Raw genomic sequence first — 21870 nt, 5'->3', positions numbered from 1 at the left:
TAAAAGTCAGCACAAACTATTGTATTAGTTAAGTCATAAGAGACTGATGGATATATGCACATCTAAAATTCATATTTGGAATGAGACTACATATCACAATAAATGGTAAATGGTCTGCACTTATATAGCACTTTTCTACCTAGCTGGTACTCAAAGACAATAACTGAATTAAATGTGTGTTTTACACAAATATAATTTTCTGTGTGGACTATCCTTTTTGCTGTAATAAGTGCTGAATAAAAGACAAATTTCACCCTTTAACAATATCAATTCAGTTGTATTTTATTTTATTTCCAGGATCATTTACATCTATAAGCAGGCACAGGTAAAGACGTCTGTCATTAGGTTTTGATATTTGGGAGCACTGGCATGATGCAATTGAAGACCGACATAAACAAATTGCCTTTTCTGCTTTTCATATGTGATGTGAACAGTTTAAGGTATGTCACTAATCAGACATAATCTCTTTACAATCCTAAATATTAGGAAATATTTGTGAAACCTGTCCTGGGACTGGCATTACTCAGCCCGTTCTTTTTTTGTAAAATCCCTTGTTTCAACAGGTGCTTAATGTCTGACTGCAGCACCTGGCCAGCTTTGGTTTTCCCAACTTTGTGATTCAGCCTTTTTCTTTTCTACACACCTGCATGTTTCAAAAGATAAAAAATTTATGCCTACAATTTTTTAAACTCATTAATTACAGAAAACAGCAGCAGGGAAATACTGATGCTGTGCATATACAGTACAGAATAACAGTGGTAAAATGGTCTGCTGATAACTCAGTAACAAACACTAGCGAATAACAGTTGGCAAAATGTAATTATCACTTGATTTTATGGGACTTTAGTTCAAGCTCCCACTGAGCACATAAAACAGGATTTTCAGAATCAAACAATGTCTGTCATTTCATTCAAAGAAAGCCTTGGAGAAACTTTCAAACTAAATTGTGTTGTAATTAATTAGATCTTTATATTTGTGATTCTTAACAACCTCCTGTGTGAAGTCCTGAAGAATTATCTGCTATTGTCAACAGAAGATGTGTTAGAAGAAGGTTTCTCTGCACAGTGGACAGGTGGACTTGTTGCTAGAAGTAAACCATTTGTACTGTAGAAAGATGACAGAAATATATTGATGTAAAAAAATGCAACAAAACAGTGTTATCTGTATATTATATCTTATTGTGTATTAGGTATTTGTAAGATATAGCTGTTAAGTTATTAATGATGCCTTCAATTAGAACAAAGTAAAAATCCTCATTGTGTACTTGGTGTACTAAATTACTTATACACACATACTTCACTGTAGCTAGTGCTACTGATCTCTGTTACAGTGACTGTTAAGAAGTCAAATATCCTCAAAGAAATGGCACTAAAGATATTCAAAGTCTATGAATGAGTGTAACAGGATAACATATATACACACGTATCTCACCAAACATGCTGAGTGGAATTTCTTTTTGCAGGTGCGGCAAGCCTTCTTGGGCAGGGAGTAGTTGGAGCCATGGATAACAGAGAAGCAAATCATACAGTCTTCTATTCCCTCAAAACGCTTGTCCACATTGTTCTTCCATAGAGCCAGGCCCTCCATAATACTGCCATTCTGAACACAGAAACACATTCACATTTTTTCTCTGTTTTGATTCCTAAAACAAACATATTTTCATGGGCCTCTTGGCCTGCCTTGTTCTTGAAAACTTCACTGATCTGGATAAAATCCAGCCAAAGGTTGAATAGTCCCTACTTACTTCCAGTGTGGCGTGTTTACAGCCACTGGGTGTTTGTGTTTCTACCTGATGTGTGAGGTATGTGCTCAATTGCAGCATCCAGTTCCTCCACTGCTGTACGGCAACTCCCACGCGCCTCCCACTCTCTACAGCAATAGAGCCTAGAGGGTAGTTCTGCGGTAGCTGAATCACCAACTCAATGAAGATGTCATCCACAGAATAGGTAGCAATCACCTCACGTGCTGCTGAGCGGGCCTTCACCTAGAGCAATAAGGTAAATACACATTTTGCCTGTGCTTTACAATGAAATACCAGAATCATACCTGATCCTTTCAAATTAACAGGATGGATCTATTGGTATTGCACCCTTACACTTCATCTGTGATGCACATGTTGCACCATAGGATTTGTTAAATGCAGAGTTACACTTTTCATAATAATTTTCGTGCTTTTATTTAAAAAAAAACAAAACATTTTAATAGCTGAAGAGTATAGCCAGGTTCTTCTTTACATAAGTTGTAGTCATATATAGAATAATGTATTTGTTAGCTTACGGTCATGCTGTCGAACATTTGCGTACTGGAGTGGACAGATGAAATCTCCTCGGCTGAGAGAACAGGACTGACATATTTAATGGTAAACTTCTCGACAGCTGCGCTCACTCTCTTCTCCTGGCTGTTCCACCACAGCCGGACCATGGCAGGGAGGTCCTGTACTGTACTGTAGTATACACTGCAAGCCAGGTGAGGCAGCTCCCATTCAACACAGTCACTTCCTGCAGGCAAGAAATGTACGAAAGAGAGAAAATTTAACCTTGTTTCATACATTTCACAGTCATGCACAGATACAGTGCTAGGTGCGTACATACTGTCAACAGCCAGAGACAGGCTCTCTGTAAAGAAGGTTTTGGTCTCCTTCGTCTCTGACCCGTGGCTGGGGTAGGCAGGGTTCTCAGGCATCAATTTGAAGAGGTGAAGGAGGAGCTTGTTAAGGGAACAGCTTCTCTTCAGATACTGGGCATAATGGGCACGCAGCTATAGATAAATAAGAGGAGTAATCAATGCTGTGATAGTCCCCTGAGATCAACATCAGTCTTCTAAAAACAGAAATGTCTACTCTTTGCAGAGAATTTATAAATCTGTTGGCATGTATACACTCTTGTACACTGAAAACCAAAGTCAAAATTAAATAAATAAATAAAACATGACTCATGACTCACATGGGAGGGTGAGGATTTGAAAAAAGTAAGGAGCAGCTTCCAGGCCAGCAGGTAGCCCAGGATGCAGGAGTACTCCACACTGAGAGGCTGGACCACTGCAAGCTCTCCTACTTGAACCCCTGCAAGGATGCTATCACAAAGCTCCTCACAGGTCGATAGGATAGCCATCAGAGAAGCGGGAGGCGAACTAAACACAAACACAACTGTAAGAATAGTTCAAAGTAATAGCATAAACTACACTAGCCCAATAATATTTGTTCTAGTAATGTAAGAATTAATTTTACAATACCTAGATACCATTATTTAATTAATGATCTACCCTCTTAACTTACAGACATGGCTCATCTCTATCATCATCAGACTTGTTGCTGTCTCCTTCTCCATCACACTCAGGCAGCTGAGGCATGACCCTGTGTTCGCAATAATCAAATGTGTTATTTCAGAAAAACGTTACCTATATGGGCCTACTGATACACACTCTCATACAAAATTCTTACTTTTCCAACAGGTGATAAACAGCGATCTGCAGAGGCCTGGCCTTAAATAGCAGTAGAGGACAGAAAGTGTTGAGGAGGGTCTGGAGGGGCTCTGGCAAGTTTGTCTTCTGGTCTGCTATGAACCGTGGTGGCAGGGAGTTCTGGTTTAGCTGCTGCACAGGCACGTATTTTAGAGCCATGCCAACAGATTGTAGTACCACCAGTGGAAACACAGGATCATCTGGTTCATTGAAGGCATCTACATTTAGACAGCAAACATAAAAAGGGACTGTTACTTTGTGAAATCATCACTGCTACATAAGGTACTTGAATGAATTAATTTACTCCTTGCCTGCATACTATGTTAATAGATTTGGGACATAGTGAAATTAATATATGCTTTAGCAACTACTTTTTACCAGTGAAAAGCATGTACTATATACATATTGATTCTGTTTCAGAACATGCTCACACTCTTACCTATAATCTTGACAGGAAGGGGCAACAGCAGGTTGTAGATTCCCTCAACAAAGAAGTCTGTCCATTCACCGGTCAGTTCCGATGGCAGATTCTCCACAACGTCAGGTGAGGATGATGTGAAGAATTGATTCAGCTTCACTATCAATGTGGTGTTCTCACACACAAACAGCTGCACCCATGGGTTCCACAGACTGCTCACATTCTCACTGGCAGTCTTATATTGGCGGCAGGAAAAGTCAAAGATTCACAGGAGATAAGTATACGAAAATTGAAGAAAATGTATGTAACAAAAAACAATCCTTGGCAAAATGTCTCTCATCTCATCTCATCTTGTTATTTAAACAAATAGTATTATTCTTTATCAGTGAGCAACAATCAGTAGAAGTTCAAGAAAAAGAACAGCCTGAGATGACAAGCATCAAACCTGCTCCTGTCAATTAATTCAGGCAATACTTTGTGGCTGACTGTGGCCTCTGACCTCAAAGCAAGACAACATGTATGATTTACATCTCACCTCCAACCAGGCTAACATAGAACAGAGCACAAAGTCCCACTGGTTAGTGCCGAGAAGTGTTGAGGAATGAGTCACCAGCCAGGACAGGAAACGCATAATCTCGACAGTAAGATTCAACTGTTCCACAGTTGCTTTAGACAGGTCACTGAAATAAAAATGACAAGATACACAATTAGAACAGTGTTTCAAAAGATGAAAACAACACCTAAAAAACTGTGTAAATGTTTGTATGATTTGCAAGATTACCTGCTAAAGAGGAACCAGTCCTCTTTACTGTTTCTCCATTCCATCACCGTTGCTAGGACAGCCTGCACAATCTCCTCCTCTACTTGTGTGCTGGCTTTTAGACAGCACAGCAACACTGTCAGACACCAATACACATCTGTAACACAGCATAAAATCATTATTTGCTCAATTCAGCTTAACAAATGTGTGAATTGTGTGTGTGTGTGTGTGTGTGTGTGTGTGTGTGTGTGTGTCTGTATTCTTACTGTCATTCTGTTGCCAGTTGATCAATCCAGCAGTTGCCAGGGTCACAAGAGTCTCTCTGTCTTCTTTAGTCATTATGGGGCAGAGCACCTGGAGCGTGCTCAGTTTGCTTTGACATGCTGGGAACAAACTGATGAAACAGACAATTTTCAATATATAAGACACTGTTAACAGTGACCACATCACATGTCTTAATGTGACATTTAAAGATTTTAAAGGTGCAGTGTGTAAGATTTAGTGACACCTAGCGGTAAGGTTGCAGATTGCAATCACCTTAATACAACCTACCTCCCCTCCCTTTCTAAGCATGAGAAAGCCAAGGTGGCAGCCAGGTTCCATGTTTATTGTTTTCTGCCACATCAAGTAGCAATTTGTTAAGTTCTCCCTATATAGATATAAAGAGTCATTCTAAACTAAAGAAACTAAGATTCTTACTTTCATGTGTTTACACACTAATAAAAACATGTAAAACATGTAAGTCCCTCTAACTATTTCACACTGCACCTTTATATTACTTAAACATGCAAGTTACTGACCTGTCTATGCTGTCATAAAGCCTCCTCACATTTTCACTGGTGAAGTTGCTGGTGTGGATGTAGTTTTCTAGAGTGAGAGACCATAGACCTCCATCCTCCAGTGACCTACAGGGTGACAGCATAATGCAAAGTATATTTAGTGGATATCGTTTTAAATTATTGATTCTGTTAATATAGAAAATCATTTCATATGTTAATGAGGCACAGATTTGTTTCTGCTTAACCAAGCACTCAATGAGCCTCACCTTGAGAAGAGTGTTTCCAGTAGTTTTTTCTTTGGGACGTGGGTTTGGAGTCCTTCAGACAGCCCCCAGTCAGTCAGCAAGCTGTGAAAGGTTGATATTATAGCAGGGCTGTATTCTACCTCCTTACACCACTGCAGTGCATACAGCAATTCTGAAACTGCCAAAAAAAAAAACAAGTGAATATAAACATATTAAACAACATCATAGAATGTGTTTCACATATATGTCAACGCTGCAGTAATAGTAATAGCTCATGGCTTGTGTGTTTGTGTGGGTTTACCTGTGTTCTTAAGATTTAGTACATGTGAAGGACATTCTTCCTTCTTTTGGTCACAAGGTGTGAATGCAGTTTGGGCTACTTTCCCCAGCAGGGCACAGGCACATAGATGGGCTGGAAGCCTGGATGACAACCTAAACTTCCACATGTCCATGGAGGGTTTTTCACAGACTCCTCGATGACGGCTGGACAGTAAGGGGATTCTGATCCACTGCAGGATACAAAGGGTTTCATAAGATGGATCAAATGAAACCAAAATCCTTCCAAAAGAAACCTAACCTACCCAACATAGGGTCGTGCCTGAATTAGGGACTACCTTATTGGATAATAGATTGGCTTGCTAACCTGAGGAGGTAAGGCCCCTCTGATTCTTGTCCATTCTGTCTGGCCAGGCATCAACAGGGTAAAAAACTCAAAAAGGATGGAAAAGTCTTGATTGCAGACAGAGATGATTGTCTCCACTACGCTCTGTACAGCCAGAACAAGAACCTGTAAACTAAAACAACAACAACAACAGAGCCTTGTAAGAGAATTCTAAGATACAGTTGGACCTACAGTATATACACATAATGGTGCACAGATAACGGGTCCAAACTTTGGGAACGATTAACAAAAAAATCATCTTTTTTTTTTTTTCCCCTAACCTACATCAGAGGAAGGTGTTTTGTTACCTTTTAATGTCCAGACAGACAGTGAGTAGTTGGTTCTTCACCCAAATAGCTGCACTGTGCAGGAAACCACCTTCTTTGACCTCATAGTCAGAGTGCTGGATCAGTGACTGGACCCCAGTTAAACACACTTTCCTCAGCTTGTCTAAAAGTGAGTCTTTAAAAGCAAAAATAAGTTAGTTTACTTGATAAGTGCAAGTGTTTTAAGCTTTACCCTGTGAGTACCTACCTGACAGGTGAGTATGTTTTTGATCTTGAGCGGTGAGTTGGAAAACAGTGAGCAAAAGTTCTTCAGCAGAGAGTAGTACAAGACAGTCTTGTACAGAAGAGAAGAATGTGGAAGCTACATCACAGATGAAGGAGATGAGTGGCTCCATATTTCCTGCATCTGACAAACTCTTGGTCTCAGACAGAGTGGCGTGGAGCTTCTCTAAGATCTTCTCCATGTACACTTCGCCTATCAGAGGCACTGTGCAAACAAAACCAGATCAAAAAGATTAGGTGGTTTGGTGACTGAACTGAGGATCCACAAATGACGTGCATTTAGAATCTAACCGAAAGATACTGGTGTAGATAAACAAATATTTGATGGTGTGTGTGTTTGTGTTCACCATTGTTGTGGTGTTGGGAGAGGACTAGGCTGATCAGTGTCCAACTGTGGCTGCTTGTAGAGGAGGTAGAACTAGGAGAGCAGTGTCCCACCTTGCACAGCTCCTCAGTTAATCCCAGGAGTTTTTCACCTAGAACTGCACCTTTCAGCCAATCATTACAGTTCTGCAGAGTGTCAGGGTCTGCACATGCCTGACAGGACGATAAGTACAAGACAATTGACAGTGAAAATTTGATACATAGCACAGTTTTATGAAAGTCTGCACAAATAGAATGACACATACCCTCTGTATAATTTGCAAGATGATTCCCCACTGCAAATTCATCTAGAAAACAGAATAAAGACAATGAATGTCAGCAAACAGAAAAATGAAAGTTAAAACTATGATGGAAGGAAGAACGATCAAATTGCACAAAAAGAATATGTGAAGCAAAATCGGGTCACGTTAGAACATTAGGAATCTGCAATGTTATGTACCGTGGTGATATAGTTGAGTATGCGGGTGGCCTCCTGCTTGCTGCAGCAGAGGAGTGAGCTAAAGACCATTTCCACCAAGTGTCCAGTGTCGCTGCGGTCCTTCTCAGCAAGCCACACCAGCACTCGCTCCAACAGGAACTCTAGTGCTGGATTTTTCATATTCACCTCATCCTTCCCACTGTCCTTTGATATTTTATCATCCAATTCGACCAATGTCTAAAACAAGCATAGTTAAGGAGAAAAAAAGATATTTAAAATGCTCACTTCACATTTTCTAATCCAAAGGGCCATACCAGTCCATTAATTAAAAAGACAAATTCAATTAATAACAGTGAGGGGCAATGATTTACAAATATAAACATGACTGACACTGATATACACTTTCATTCATATCAGAATAATGACTTACACTGAAGACCCTGGGTGTGTGGAATGAACGCAGTAGAAGGGAGAGGAAAATGAGATGTCTCTCTGAGTTTTTCTCATTCACATGCACAAGGCACAGTTGTGCCAGCTGGCAAACTACATCCTCAAAATGCTGGGTCTGTAGGGACCCAAATGCCTTTTCATTCACAAGCGACACTGTCTGCACAGGCTTCTCGACACCATCTCCTTCAACTCCAGTTTTCCCATTGTCCTCTGGCTTAGAAAAACAGATCTTGACAGATTTCGTCTTATGGCTGTGCTTTCTGTTTACTTGCTCAGGGTAACGCATTACCTGGAGACACATGAGAAAGTGAGCATAAATGCATTTAGGCATCATGTTTTCCGTTTCACTTTAGCCACTTTTTAAGACAAGAATTGCTCTGACAGCTTTATTGATCTGCTGCACCCTTTGTGTCAACTTGAAGATTTCAGTGGGGACTATGTGAGAATCCGAATTTACCTGCAGCAAGGAGGCTATCCCTTCCAAAGCCTGTGGGTCAGCTTCCTCGTTGTCAACATAACGCACAAAGAGAAGACCTAGGCCCTCCCAGAAGTCTGTGAGAAGCCCTTGAAAGACATCCTTTCTGTTGCTGTCTTCATCTTCCTTATGTAAACATACCCTTTTCTCCAAGGAAACAAGCAATCGAGTGACCAAAAGGAAGAGAGGACCGTTCTGAAGTAAGGGATTTCCCAAGGCCTTCTCTACTAGTGGTAGAAGCTACAAAATGCAAAGAACAAATATAATATACTGTAAGACAGGTAGGAACCTCATTAGATTTGATAATGGTGCGCAATTGTGTGATCCCACCTGCTGTGAAATAAGCATGCTACTTATTTTTTTCTGATGCTCCTCGTTTTCTGTATTGTGCAGTATGCAGTATCTCAAGCACTCAACAACAGAAGTCACTATAACTGCACTTTCCGATGGACTCATCGCTGCACGCTCACTAGACAGGCTAAGAGAGATGCAAAAGATTTGAGAGAGCAAAACAAGAATTGTGACTTTTTTGTTAATTAACATTGCAATATAAATAAAAGTAATGTTAATATATATGTAAATATGTTAATATAGATATGTTAAAAATATGCAAAACTGAATTAGTTAATATAGTTAATATAATCAACAGCTGGCATGATCTTAAATAATAGGACTATATAATAATGGTAATTTAAAAAAAAAAACAAATTTCAATTGAATTACATTAAAACATCTGAATTATTTTCCATTACAAGCACATATGGACAAAAAAAAATTACCCTTGTACGAATGATGTGAAAAAGGTGGTGTAGAAGTCTAAGGCTGGATCAGTGACCTGTGAGGGAAGTTTGCTGAGGAGAGGCATTAAATTAGGGTGGAGTGATTTAGCCATGCCTTTGCCACCCTCTTTTAGTAGAGACCAGAGTTTGGGTAAAAAGCCCTTCTTAGAATTTACATGTACCCAGCAATCCTAGAACGGGAACAGAAATATCAAATATAAGACACAACTTAGCTCAACAAAAATAACAAAAAACATGTCTATTTCAACATCTATGTAAGTATTTCTGACTCTATAATGTGAGTTACACTAGCTCCTTGCACTTCCTGTTGAGTCTATTAAAATAACAAAAGTGACAAAACAATGGCATCTAAATGACTGTACATCAAGGTCATCCTTTAAACACAAGCTTACAGGGATCATAGTTACAACGTGAAGAACAGCTTCCCACACAGGAGGCAGCACTACAGGGTCTGTGTCATCAATGCTGAGGAGTACAGCAGGGCAGAGTCGTGCTGCTTCGGCCTGGGCAAGTCCTGGAGTGAACTCACACAGAGCACACATCATCTCGAAAAATGCCCCTCGTACCTGTGAAGCAACACATATTAGCATTCAGAAATATTTTTTTTCGGATATGATAAAACACTACAAAATGTGTGTGTGAAACCTAGAAGGATGTCCACTCGTTAACATTTTGACTTTGCATGTAAACATGGCCATAGTAAGAACCATACCCAAGATAAATTCTATTTAACCATACCTTCAAATATTTTATAAAACTCAATTCAAGTAGATATTCTGGGCGTTTTAGGCCTTATGGCATTCTTACAGTAAAGATTTGCCATACACATAGATCACATATGATTGCATACAGTCTAAACAGACTACAGATGTTTATTCAAATTAAAGAGTGTAATTCTGTGTTTTAATTTATTTGAGCAAAACTGTACTTAGCATCAGTACTTGTGGTGTCTTGTGTTTGCTGTATTTCCAGAACTTCCCAGAGTTAACCAGATCTGCTAGTCTTTGCTCTAGGGCCACTCTGTCATCTTGAAGTAGCAGGGAGAGCAGTCTTTTCACTCCCAGCAGTGAACTGGTCAGCATGCGAACATATTTGGCTTCTCTCTCCTCCTGTGTCACACTTCTAGCAAACAACAGAAGTTGGTACTTCAGCAAAGATGCAAAATATGTTATGTATACAAAATGAATTGAATGGAAAAACACTCTGAACTCACTGCGGATCACTCAGTGTGTCTGCTGTTTCTTTCAACAAAATATCTTGGAGTACCTGCAGAATGAAATTAATAATTTAATTTTGTTAAATCTACCTTATTGTGTTACACTGTAAATCTCCTTGTATGTACCAAATTCAAAATAACTCACAGTAAGGATCTCATCCTTGCAGAAGCTGAGAGCCTCAGGCTGTTTAGTGGGTGAGAAAGCAGCCTGGAAGGCCTGACACGCAGCAGAGGCTGCAGGTGTGTAAGTGTCGCACTGGGACAGAATCCAGTGGCCCATCAAGCTCTTCAGAAAAGGGGCCAAGCTGCGACGCACTTTTAGCACCAGCTGCTCAAAGGCCTGCTGGGTGGCCTCTCTGATTCTGCGATCATGATCCTGAGAGACATAATAAGAAAGGAGAAAATTGACCTAATGTAGACACACAATCACTCGCACATTTAAATACATTTCATGTCATGCTTATTATGGGTGTAATTCTAGCCAAACCTTGATTTAGAGGTATTTACAGTCATGCATTTAATATATTTTCTGTTGAAAGGGGATCATTAATAAGAATGATGACACTGTGGATATACACATTAAACATGAACTGTTTCTATAACTCTAAAATGAACGTGACACTGACACAAAATAAATAATTTCTTGATCACCAGCTCACCATTGAGATCTTGCAGTAAATTCTAGGCCAGTACGGCAAGACCCCTTTAACCTCCTCAGCATCCCGCTCCTGACACATGGACCCAAAATCCTGCACAGCCTGGGAAGAGTACATGTGGTTAGTACACACACCTGGAAGTTAATAATAATGGTTATATTATAATTATAATACGTTGGATCGCATTTTAAACTTACTTTGAGTCTTGTGACAACATCCCTCTTCGATAGTTTCCTAAGCACCAGTCGGAAATCGGCATCTACCAGGTTGTCTATGTCCTCAGCGCCGTGGACAGCGGGGACATAACTCAGCTCCGAAGTGACCGTTGAATCGAAGCCGACAAACCCCGGAATAACGCCACCCTCCCGGGCCAGTACTTCAGCAGCTCGGCCGCTACTGGACGGCTAAACAGCGAGAGAGAAACGTGTGGTTAGAGAATTACTAAAGTGGCGACTATGAGACAGAGACTGAAACGTGGTTATAAAACAGTGAGAGTAACGAACGACAGTCACACGTAGCCTTAGCTAACTGTTAGCTGACAACCTCAAGTAGCCAGCTAGCGTTATTAGCTTGGGTTCGGGTTTGTTGCTTAACGTTTCTTTAACAACGTTCGCTAACTTACAGGTATTGGTACTTACCCGAACATTTCCTTTAGTTCGCTGTTTATTTTTACCCCCCATGGGTAGGTCTTAATCTGTAAACTACCCGTTTCCCGTGGTAACTTTTAAGTTACAGGCGCTGGCAGTAGTTATGACGCCGATGCTACTTGTGCTACGGAACAGAAGACGTCCTGTCGAGTTTTTCAAAATAAAGTATCTGTAAACAAAAGTATTTGGCGACCAGCTGTCAGGTTTCACTGTTTTTATTAGCGTTACCCATGCAAACTAAAAAAAAAACAAGATCGGTGGGTTATACAGAACAGCAGCATAGGCATTTATGACCAAAAAATCTAATCCAATAACAATAGATTTAAAAATAAAATTAAAATGGCAATCCGAGAACAGCATCAAGTTAATTTCCCAAAGGCACTGAAGCTTTTCTGTCAAGTACTGAATTATATTGGGTTAGTTAAACACTTATAATTTGAATGGTAATTGTAAAACCAAAGGGCTCACATGTGTGCACATGACACAGGCATATTTACTTCCGCCTTAAAAGGTTTCGGCTTGGACATTTGGAGTAAACCAAAAGCCATATGTGCTCATTCCTGACCCCCATCAACACACTGCAGCCATGTGGATTAGAAACAGGAAACTTTGCCAGACTAGAGAGAGTTAATATAACCTTAAACCATATGTTTCCTGTGGAGATCACACATTTAAGCAGCTATTGCTACCCATCACAGTTATTGCGTGAAATAAATAATGGCCAGATGGTCACACTAGAGGAAAAGTTAGGGGTCTTTACAAAGGTTTAAAGTGACATCTTCTGACACAACAAATATCCTAGAAGTCAGACCACTAGTTCTTTATACTTTTTCTGAATCTATGACATTTGACCTGGTAGGTACAACAACAAAAATACTGCACACAGGCAGGACAAAAGTTGAAGAGGTCCTCCATGCTTTCCTTCCTTTGGGAAGAAAACAAAAACACACAAAGGACACAGTAAAATGTGTCTCACTGAATTTAAAGCATTGCTTTTCCAGCCCACTTACCCTGGACCTGCAGGGTTTTTAAAATATTTTTGCAGTTTTAGAAGATATGTTGCTATTGCAATTCAGATGACATTGCCTTGTTATATTGTTAAACATCATCATCACCTGAGGCCTGAAGACTTTATACTTTGAAGACATTTTAACAACAGAAACAGAGAAATGTAGATCTCAGCTGAGATCACATTCAAGTTTTGAGATCAAACTTAAAAAAAAAAACAACACAGGAAACAAAGTGATACATTCTGAATCAAAATACATTTTAATATACAACCTTTGACATAAATTAACCACATTTGCACATAGTTGTATTATAATTATATACAACAGATTTAGTCATCACTATTTTTTAGCACTTCTGCTTTAGTATAAACATGACCTTCATTTTTCAATATTTGTTTCTCAATCATTGCTTCTGGTGTGGAGGACAGATGTTTCAAAAGCTGGGTTCAACAACTAAATAATTTCAAGTAACTAACTAGCAGTTAATAATTGCCAGAAACATTACTTGTGTACAAATTAATGTACAGTCTAATTATATTTACATCTGGAATGACATATCATTTAATGGTCCACCGAAAAATTGAATTGTAAGTGTGATTTGTTTTGAATGAGTTCTGTTTTTATTCCCACAGATTTCTTCAGTAAACAAGTTATTAATATATGTGGTTTCTATAGCAGGATACACTTGTGACATTTAGACAATATATTTCATGGTTTGACTTCAAATGTTACAAAACCAATCTGCAAAATTTGTTCTGAGCATTTTTTGAGTACTTTGTCCTTGTCCTTGTTTTGTTTTTTTTTACAATGGTGTAATTAATGTAATACAGGTGTGAATTAAAAGATAATTTCTAAATTTAGAAGCCTACTTTCTGATCAAATCATTTTATAACATTTAAACAGCTTAACCATATATATAGAGTACATACTGTGTATTTTACTATAAAACAGAGGTGGAACAAAAATAATTTAACTACAACCATTACTTGGAGCCGTTATGTTCAAGTAGCCAAACCAGATAATAGTTTAAGCTAAAGTTACATACACTCAAACAATCTCTGCCAGGCCGTCACAATAACATTAACTGAAAGTATTGTTGGTTAGTACTCTGCATGTCGTGCAAATGCTCTAACTTTTCTGCTTTAAAATGACTCATCATTCAAATAACATGGCTTCTTGTTTGTAGTTTATTAGTAAACAAACAATGATGGCTGATAATGGTATGTTTTCGAGTTTATTAAATTAACTTTATCTTGGTCCTTATTTCCCTGTTAAGTATCTGGAAATATCTGGTCCTTTGCAATAATTACCGTCAGGTGTACTGACAAAAAGGCTTTGGGAAAAATGGCCAGTTCAATGATGATATTATGAAGGCTATCTACCTTGTAGAAAAACCCATTGTAAGTTAAAAATCGTGCCTTTCCACCTCAGAGTTTTATATATTTTTATAGAACACATTTTAAATACATTTCCCATTGTCTGCTACAGAATAAAATATCTGATTGCACACACTGTCTTGAAAAAGTAAACATTCAGAAATGATCAGTAAAGTTATACTTTCAAAGTCATTGTCCTCTTGAATCTGATTCAGAAATTAGGTATCACTGTGCCTATTCTGAAAACATTAGTCAGTGAGTTTCACCCTCAGAGTTCAGTCAGTACCAACCTACAGGTAACACAATGAAGACACATCACAATTAAAAACTAAAGGGAATGTTGCTGCTGCTGCTGCTACTGTTAAGTAAAGATATCTTACTTCTGCAATAGCTTCTATTTTTTTTGTGATTTAGGTAAACTGATAAGATCTGAACTTGTAGAATTGGTTAATGTGATCTTTCCATATGCAAATGGACACCCTCACAAATATAAATGAGTCAATTAAGCAAGTTTCTTATTACTATGCCTTAATTTATCAAGGGTCTCATTAGGGCTTACTTGCATTTTACTCCACCCTACTTTCCTGGACTTTGACATCCTTCAGAGCACATCTCATCTCTCCAAACACAACATCAGCACGTCTGAGCTGTAACACTTAAAAAATCTTTAAATTACTGAAAAAGAACAGGCAAATGGTCCATTTCCTATTGAGGTAACTCTAAAGCCCCTCCCAGAGCTTGGTCCTAATTCATCCAAGTTGAATATCTACTCCCGGTGGAAGCACAGTGGTGAAACGAGGGTCCAATTTGGGCACAAAGCCTTTAAAGTCCCTGGATGCCTGAGTGCCAAACACATCTAGCAACTGTCTGTTCATCAGAGCAAACCTAGGAGAGGAGATAAAATAATCTCTTGACATGCATACAGCAGTACCTGTCTTATGTATTGTAGTTTACTTCTTACATGTTCAGTCACAGCCCTTCACCATCATTCATCCATACCTGCCCTTGGTTAAACGCAGCAGGAACTTCCAATATGAAGGCCTGAGGTTCTGCACTTCCATAACAGCCTGTGTAATAGTAATAAGTCATACATTATATCCATACTTAAAAAAAAGAAAGAAGAAAAATGTGTGTTTGTGTACGCTTTACTTACAGCTTGGAAACAGATAGCGGTGGACACAGCATATAGGACTGTGTCTGCATGAGGAAAGTAGGGAAACCGGCCAGCCTCAATGCCTTTAAAGTACATGGTCTAAAGACATAATTACACCTGCTGTTAATGATAAACTGGGCAATCCAGATAAGCAGACATTTATAACACTGTGTTGTCCTAACCAGGTTACTGCAGTGCTTGCTTATTTCAGATTTCCCAAGTAACGTTAATGGTCTGAGTAATCTAATATGCATATCTGTACATAACATGAAATAATTGTAGATTATGAACAACATGCTGTATTCATCACTTGCATTCATTATGATGGTGTATTTTTAACATCATATGAACATCATAACATAATTTTTTTTTACCTCCACCAGCTTAGAGAAGAGATACATCGATATAGTCGTGCTTTTGTAGAAGAACATTGAGATACCAGCCAGAAAGCCTTGAAAAACAGGGAAGAAAGGAAAGACAAAAGTTCATAGACAGTAAATCAGTCAAGCTATGAGGAAATCCAGGAGGATTGCTCTACACGCATTTTATTTGACAGTTTACACAATATGTTCTTACCAGCTATCAGTGCATGTAGTTCATCATCAATGTTGCGCAGCCAGCGCAGCAAACAGCTTGTTCCCTGAGTGGAACAGAGAAGTTGTTAATATATTAACAATATAATACTTGCAATACTTGTATTCAATAAATACTAAGGTAGGAAAGGGTGAGAAATGTTAGCACACAGAAAATATGTAGTAAAAAAAAAAAAAAAACCTCAAGTGTCTAAGCAGAAGGGAAACACCATTTTTATTTGAAGTCTATGAAAAAATGAAAAAAGGGAAGTAAGAAAAAAGCGAAGCACAGTATGAAAAATAATTTGTAGTATGAAATGTACCTTATAGATACTGACGAAAGATCCTAAAAATGCTCCCAGCTGGAAATTCTCTTTGTTGTAGAAGAGAGAGGGGAGCCGTGAGGGTTTGGAGAACATCTGTCTAAACGCTGAGGGCACTTTGAGACAACACTGAATCAGGTAGCCAACACTGAACATCCTGATAAATCCCTGGGCAGAGAAAGAAAAGAAAAAAAGAAGTGTTTCATATTGTATTATAACTCTTTAATAATAAATCAACCATCACACAAACAAAAACAATAAAGAACACTCAAGTACATCTTCTTTGAGAAAATATCTTACTTTAACACAGTAGGAAATGCAGTTGTCTTGGTGATGTTTACAACATCTGTGTCTTGGACCTTGCTTGCATCTGCATTAAAATAAGACGAAATGCTGGTGATTACCTTGCTGCACAAACCCATTTGTGTCCGTGTAAAGGTGCGTATTCTCTCACATTGACTCTAGCAGTTTTCTTGTGTAGGCCACCACAGTTTTCCTCCTGGAGCTGGCCGATGCCTCTAAATCCACAGTCTCTATCGCAGCTGTCCTTTCAGAGGGCATTGTGCTGATGTGTTCTGCAGTGCCAGAGTGAGATGGAATCTCTTCTTTTCCAACAATAAACCTATAATAGAAAACACACCTCTGCTAACTTGACCAAAGCACTGTCAGTGTCTAAAGTAATGCATTGTCGGGAATATGGTTAACTTACTTTAATGCAGAGAATGCAAAGCCTTTGAGACCGTCTTTACTCCTGCAGCGTGAAACACAAATTTCAACTCAAACTCTTTAACACTTTCTTTTTTTAAATATTTGAAGCATGCTGAAGTATAACGAAACAATAGCACATATTTCACTTTAACAATCTGCCAACTGTGCTGCTCTGACCTGAAGAAGAACATGTAGAGTGATGCAGTAATGCAGAACAAGAGCACCTAATGGGAACACAGAAAGGGGAAATCAGGACAAAAAGTGAAAGATAACAGAGTAACAGAACAGTTTTTGACTTTTGCACAAATTATGTTGTTATTGATAGTGTTGTTACTGTAAACATGTGGTTCACATTTCAATTCATTCATTCAATACAAGTCTGTCAGTTTAGGATCACAACAATCCAATATCTTCAAATGTACTCTCAAAGTCACTGGAGTCATATTAGATGATTTGGTCAAATCATCTGAACATTTATACTGTGATAAAGTAGAAGCTGTAGATCACATCTCAATGTTGATGTTAGTGCAGTGTAAACAGTCAGTGTCCCTGCTGACTATGGGCTTGGCCCTCTGATGTACTGAAATCAACTGGACATAACTGTGGTCGTCATGTGTTATGGGCTGATCGCGCTGTTACAAAACAATATTTTCACAGAGACAATGTTACAAACTTTCCTTTATAGAGACACTTTGCCTCATCTAAATCTATTGCTGTAGATTCAGACATAATTCTGCAGCTGGTTAAACACTCATGAAGAAGTGTGGCTATCTACAAGACACAGATCTACACAGAGCCAGAAGGCATGGCCCTCTCACTTTATATTTTTAATCCTCCAAGACATGTTACCTTTACTTTTCCCTAACTGAAATTCATCTTACCTCGCCGTGCTTGATAGGTTTGAGGACGCCACGTGTCACTGCCATGCGGAACAAAGTCTCAGTGGCCTGACAAGAAGATTATACTGTTATACAAACAATGTAAATGTATAGATGTATATATTTATTTTTAACTAATAAAGTATAAATGAACAGAGCTGCTCTTACAAGATTTGCCATGTATATCGTCAGAAGCCCTCTCCTTTTGGTGGGGGAGGGTGGGGTGAGAAATAGATGCTCAGTAAACATAGAATTAATACATATTATTTATCATTTAAGGCCATGCATGACACTTGGATGCATGGATATATCTAAAAACATCACTGTGCCATTTGGTGAAACTGTTTTAATCGAAATCATTAAAGACTTTCAGATAGAAAAATAGGCAAATATGCATATAAACAGAAATCTCACCGGCTCTTGCGCTCCAAGAGGATGGCAATATAGGAGGCAGGAAGGGCTGCACCAAACCCAGCAGACCAGGAGTAGAACCCTCCCAGCAGTTTTCTAGAGTAACAAATATACTGTATTAATCCACTGTTTTTATTTTTTTTCCTTCTTTAAATCATATCTCTAGAAATTATTATCTATATTGCATATTTAAAACAGCTGCATGGCTCTGGACAGTCTGTGAATTCATTTTTTATTATAGCTAGCTCCTAAAGGTTAAAGATAGCCTGTGAAGTTTTTTTGCCCCCTTCTGCAGCAATGATAGGATGTGTGCATAGTACACAATGTGCCAGCAAGGTTGATGTAGGAGGCAAGCACCATCTACTAAACACAGATGTAAATAATATATTTACATATGTTTTAAAACATTATCTTTGCAAAGGGAAAACTTCAGTGACTGCTCATGAACTCACTTATATCAAGTTGCAATGTGAACCATTACATTGTGGGAAGAGAATCGTGACATGACAAAATTCAAACTTGAACTTCATTGATCCACAATTAAATCTCTACTTTTGGCTCCTGCCTGTGGCGCAGAGGTTGAAATCTCCCCATCAGTTTTCCTATGTTTTACACATCTGCTTTTGTCTTTACAACAGCAGAAATCTATTTTTCTTTGAAGAAAAGTGGATTTAATTGATCTGAAGCCTGTTAATTATTAATGGTGCGAGGCCAAGGGTATTACACAAGCATCAGTTTAAAGATTATTCTTGTAACTTACTGATTTTCCCAGCTCACACTGCACTTGCTCTGATTCTAACACAATAATGTTAAATGATTGGACAAGGAATTATATTAAAGATTCATATTTCATTTGTCAGTCACTGCATTTTTGTCACTTTCACTGACTAACATCTTTCAACTTTTCAGAGCCCTGCAGCTTTTGTCACTTGGACATAGCCATAGACTGTATTTAGTTCATGGAAGACCTATTGATCATGGCTTCAAGGGTTAGTTTGATAGGTATGGTCTAGTCAATAAGCATAAGAGTGTGCAGTTATCCCAGATAAATAAGTACAGCGTTTCTAATCCACCACTTAGTAGTAAACCAACATAATAAGATAAATGTATCCAGGATTATAACTTCCAGCAGAGTCTTTACATCTCAGATCTGTTTAGTGGCATACAAAAAGTAGGTCCCTAAAGTCCAATTATTAAAAAAGACTAGATGTGTGAATAAGAATTATACTGACTTTTATCAACAGCTCACCATTTCAGTTTGGTATACACAGGAAGCTTTAGTTTATTTAGCAAAGACTAACAAAAAAGAGATGTCAGAAGACTGAAATGAAACTAGAAAGTGTTCAGTACTGTGGTGACCTTTCCTGGAAGTGGTTGCTAAACCATGACTTCAAAGGCAGAACAATCAATGGCGTAGAAAAAAGGAATAATCTGAGCTGGATAAGAGATAAAGTGAGGAAAAGCAGTGCCAGATATGGTCAGGGTGCTGCATATCAATATGACAACATCATTCCAACAATAAAGTCCATTGGATGAAGCATCATGATTTGTGGCTGCTTTGCTCACTCTGGACCCAAACACCTTGCCATCATCAAGGGAAAAAACAAATTCAAAACTTAGTCAGTATGGGTAAGTCATGGCTAATGTAGCAGAACAATGGGCTTAAACATCAAAGTAAGTATACTCGAGAATGACCTCAAACAAAGAAAATCCACTGTTTGACCCAGTCAGAGCCCAGACCTTAATTCAACAGATTTGCAGGAGAATGATCTCAAGAAAGAAGCTCACACCCGACGCCCTAAGAATTTCACTGAGCTGAAGCAGTTCTGTGAGGAAAAATTGTTCAAAACTCCTCCTGGACGTCAGGTTATTATGAGCCACAGCTAGCGGTTAACAAAATCCAAGGGTCCACTTACATTTTCCACCAACACTGTTTAATATGTTTGTGCTATAAACCCCTGATTCTGATTGAGTGATATTAACAAAAGCACATAGTGACTCTCTATACTTCTGGGTGCTCACATTTTATGACCAGTAAAACAATAAAACCAGGTAATTACAAAGGGTTGGATTGTTTTCCTACTTTACACAGATCCACACATACAAACTTGTGACAATCGTTGCATTTTAGTTTCAACTCAGCTATAATATTTACTGTGTGTACCTGTCAGAAATTCACCTACTAACCTGAAAATGCAGAAGAAGACAATGTAGAGACCTCCATTGGTAGTGAGGAAGGAGGTAGACCAGAGGATCTCAGGGAGAAGCCTTTTTAAATAGTAGTCCTTCTTCTTTCTCCTAAGAACTGCTGCTATCTGTGGGACATGAAGTGTAAGTCATTATTTATGTTCACATTTTGTTGCCAGATCATTTCATTAAAGTCACGAAAACCTTAAGAAATGTTCAAACATAGTGACCTTTGGGTTTAAACAGTCTTACATTTATTAAAAACTGCAAAGAAACCCTGGCTAACAGGTCAAGCTGGTTAACTCTGGAAAACACCGGTTTTCATAACTTATCAGATAATGGTTAATTAGCCGGTAAACTATGAGTCTACTTGCTTATATTTTAAAGGAAAACGTAGCTGGTGTGGTGTTTCTTTTTGCCTCTGTCACTGTGTTTGTGCACGACGTTGAACTTGAACTTGAATGTGCTGAAAGCCGGCGACATGTCATCTAAGGCAACTAATCTCTTTCGTTTTGTCACAACTAGTTAGCATTAGGTGTTAGCTAGCTAACTTTAGCTTCACAGTCAGTAAGTCCAAAGGTTACGGGGCACACGGTAAAACTTACCAGATACAGAGGGGCGTAGATTTTAAACGAGACCTCCAGAGCACCCCTGGTTATATCAAAAGCAGAGTGCACACAGGACGGGTCCCAGGTATGACCGATCTCGTAGCAGTTGTAAGGTATTTTACTGAGCGCAGCCATGTCTGAGTGGTCTGCTCGCTGCCAGCCAACGGCTGAGAGGCAGCGACGCGCTGTCGTGCGCGCACACGGTGCTGGGAGCGCGCTCAGGCAAAAAAGAGCTGTGCGCATGCTCACAGCAGAAGAACTCAGACCTGTTTCTGAAGCAGCTCCACAAAACTGACACTATCTCAGTAAAGTGAACAGTAGAACTCTACTTCTACAAATTGTGCGCTTATATTTTAGAAAATAAATCACCTTAATATTGTGTGAAGTCTTTCTCTGCACTACACCAGCACACCAGTGCTCATTGGGGAATCCAAAGTACAGTGAGACCAACAATAAACCTGGGGCAGAGAACATCATTGCATAGTCACACCTCTGCCAACCCCTCTTATCGCCTTAGTGGGTTTTTAGGTGTGTCCAACCTGCCGCAGGCGTGAACTGGCCCTGATCTTTCTGGGAATGGATGAAAGGGCAGCATGATAAATAGAAGAAAGGTTGTGTCTAAGGCTTCCACCTCTGTTGAGTGACAGGGTGTTTTGAATTGCACATGCAAGGCTTCCCTCACCCCTCTCTCCAACCACTTGTCTTCT

The 21870-nt window shown here is 39.0% G+C and overlaps 2 protein-coding genes across 2 annotated transcripts; both read right to left on the bottom strand.

The window, feature by feature from the left end:
• Positions 1–262: 262 nt before the first annotated feature.
• ltn1 (listerin E3 ubiquitin protein ligase 1) lies at positions 263–12073 on the bottom strand. The gene is made up of 32 exons (XM_026371610.1): positions 11929–12073; positions 11488–11694; positions 11294–11392; positions 10780–11010; positions 10632–10684; positions 10360–10540; positions 9811–9984; positions 9398–9588; positions 8949–9096; positions 8601–8858; positions 8124–8432; positions 7715–7930; positions 7521–7562; positions 7239–7428; positions 6857–7096; positions 6631–6784; positions 6305–6455; positions 5963–6170; positions 5683–5839; positions 5438–5542; positions 4904–5031; positions 4659–4794; positions 4413–4557; positions 3899–4112; positions 3440–3677; positions 3275–3352; positions 2943–3129; positions 2592–2757; positions 2278–2498; positions 1790–1984; positions 1432–1599; positions 263–1104 (listed from the first exon to the last, which is right to left on the bottom strand). Exons 1-32 carry the CDS (start codon positions 11968–11970, stop codon positions 1042–1044), a joined length of 5295 nt encoding a protein of 1764 aa, XP_026227395.1. The 5' UTR covers positions 11971–12073; the 3' UTR covers positions 263–1041.
• A 1114-nt stretch (positions 12074–13187) lies between these two features.
• tmem135 (transmembrane protein 135) lies at positions 13188–21317 on the bottom strand. Its single transcript, XM_026373079.1, has 15 exons — positions 21161–21317; positions 20556–20683; positions 18372–18464; positions 18126–18159; positions 17961–18026; positions 17257–17303; positions 17081–17122; positions 16826–16993; positions 16672–16741; positions 16372–16539; positions 16053–16116; positions 15851–15927; positions 15477–15575; positions 15323–15390; positions 13188–15208 (listed from the first exon to the last, which is right to left on the bottom strand). Exons 1-15 carry the CDS (start codon positions 21296–21298, stop codon positions 15073–15075), a joined length of 1398 nt encoding a protein of 465 aa, XP_026228864.1. The 5' UTR covers positions 21299–21317; the 3' UTR covers positions 13188–15072.
• Positions 21318–21870: the final 553 nt, after the last annotated feature.

Source organism: Anabas testudineus, chromosome 14 (assembly GCF_900324465.2).
Source record: "Anabas testudineus chromosome 14, fAnaTes1.2, whole genome shotgun sequence".
In the NCBI taxonomy this organism is placed as follows: domain Eukaryota; kingdom Metazoa; phylum Chordata; class Actinopteri; order Anabantiformes; family Anabantidae; genus Anabas; species Anabas testudineus.
The sequence above is the reverse complement of the archived record's forward strand: the minus strand, read 5'-3'. Positions and strand labels throughout refer to the sequence as shown.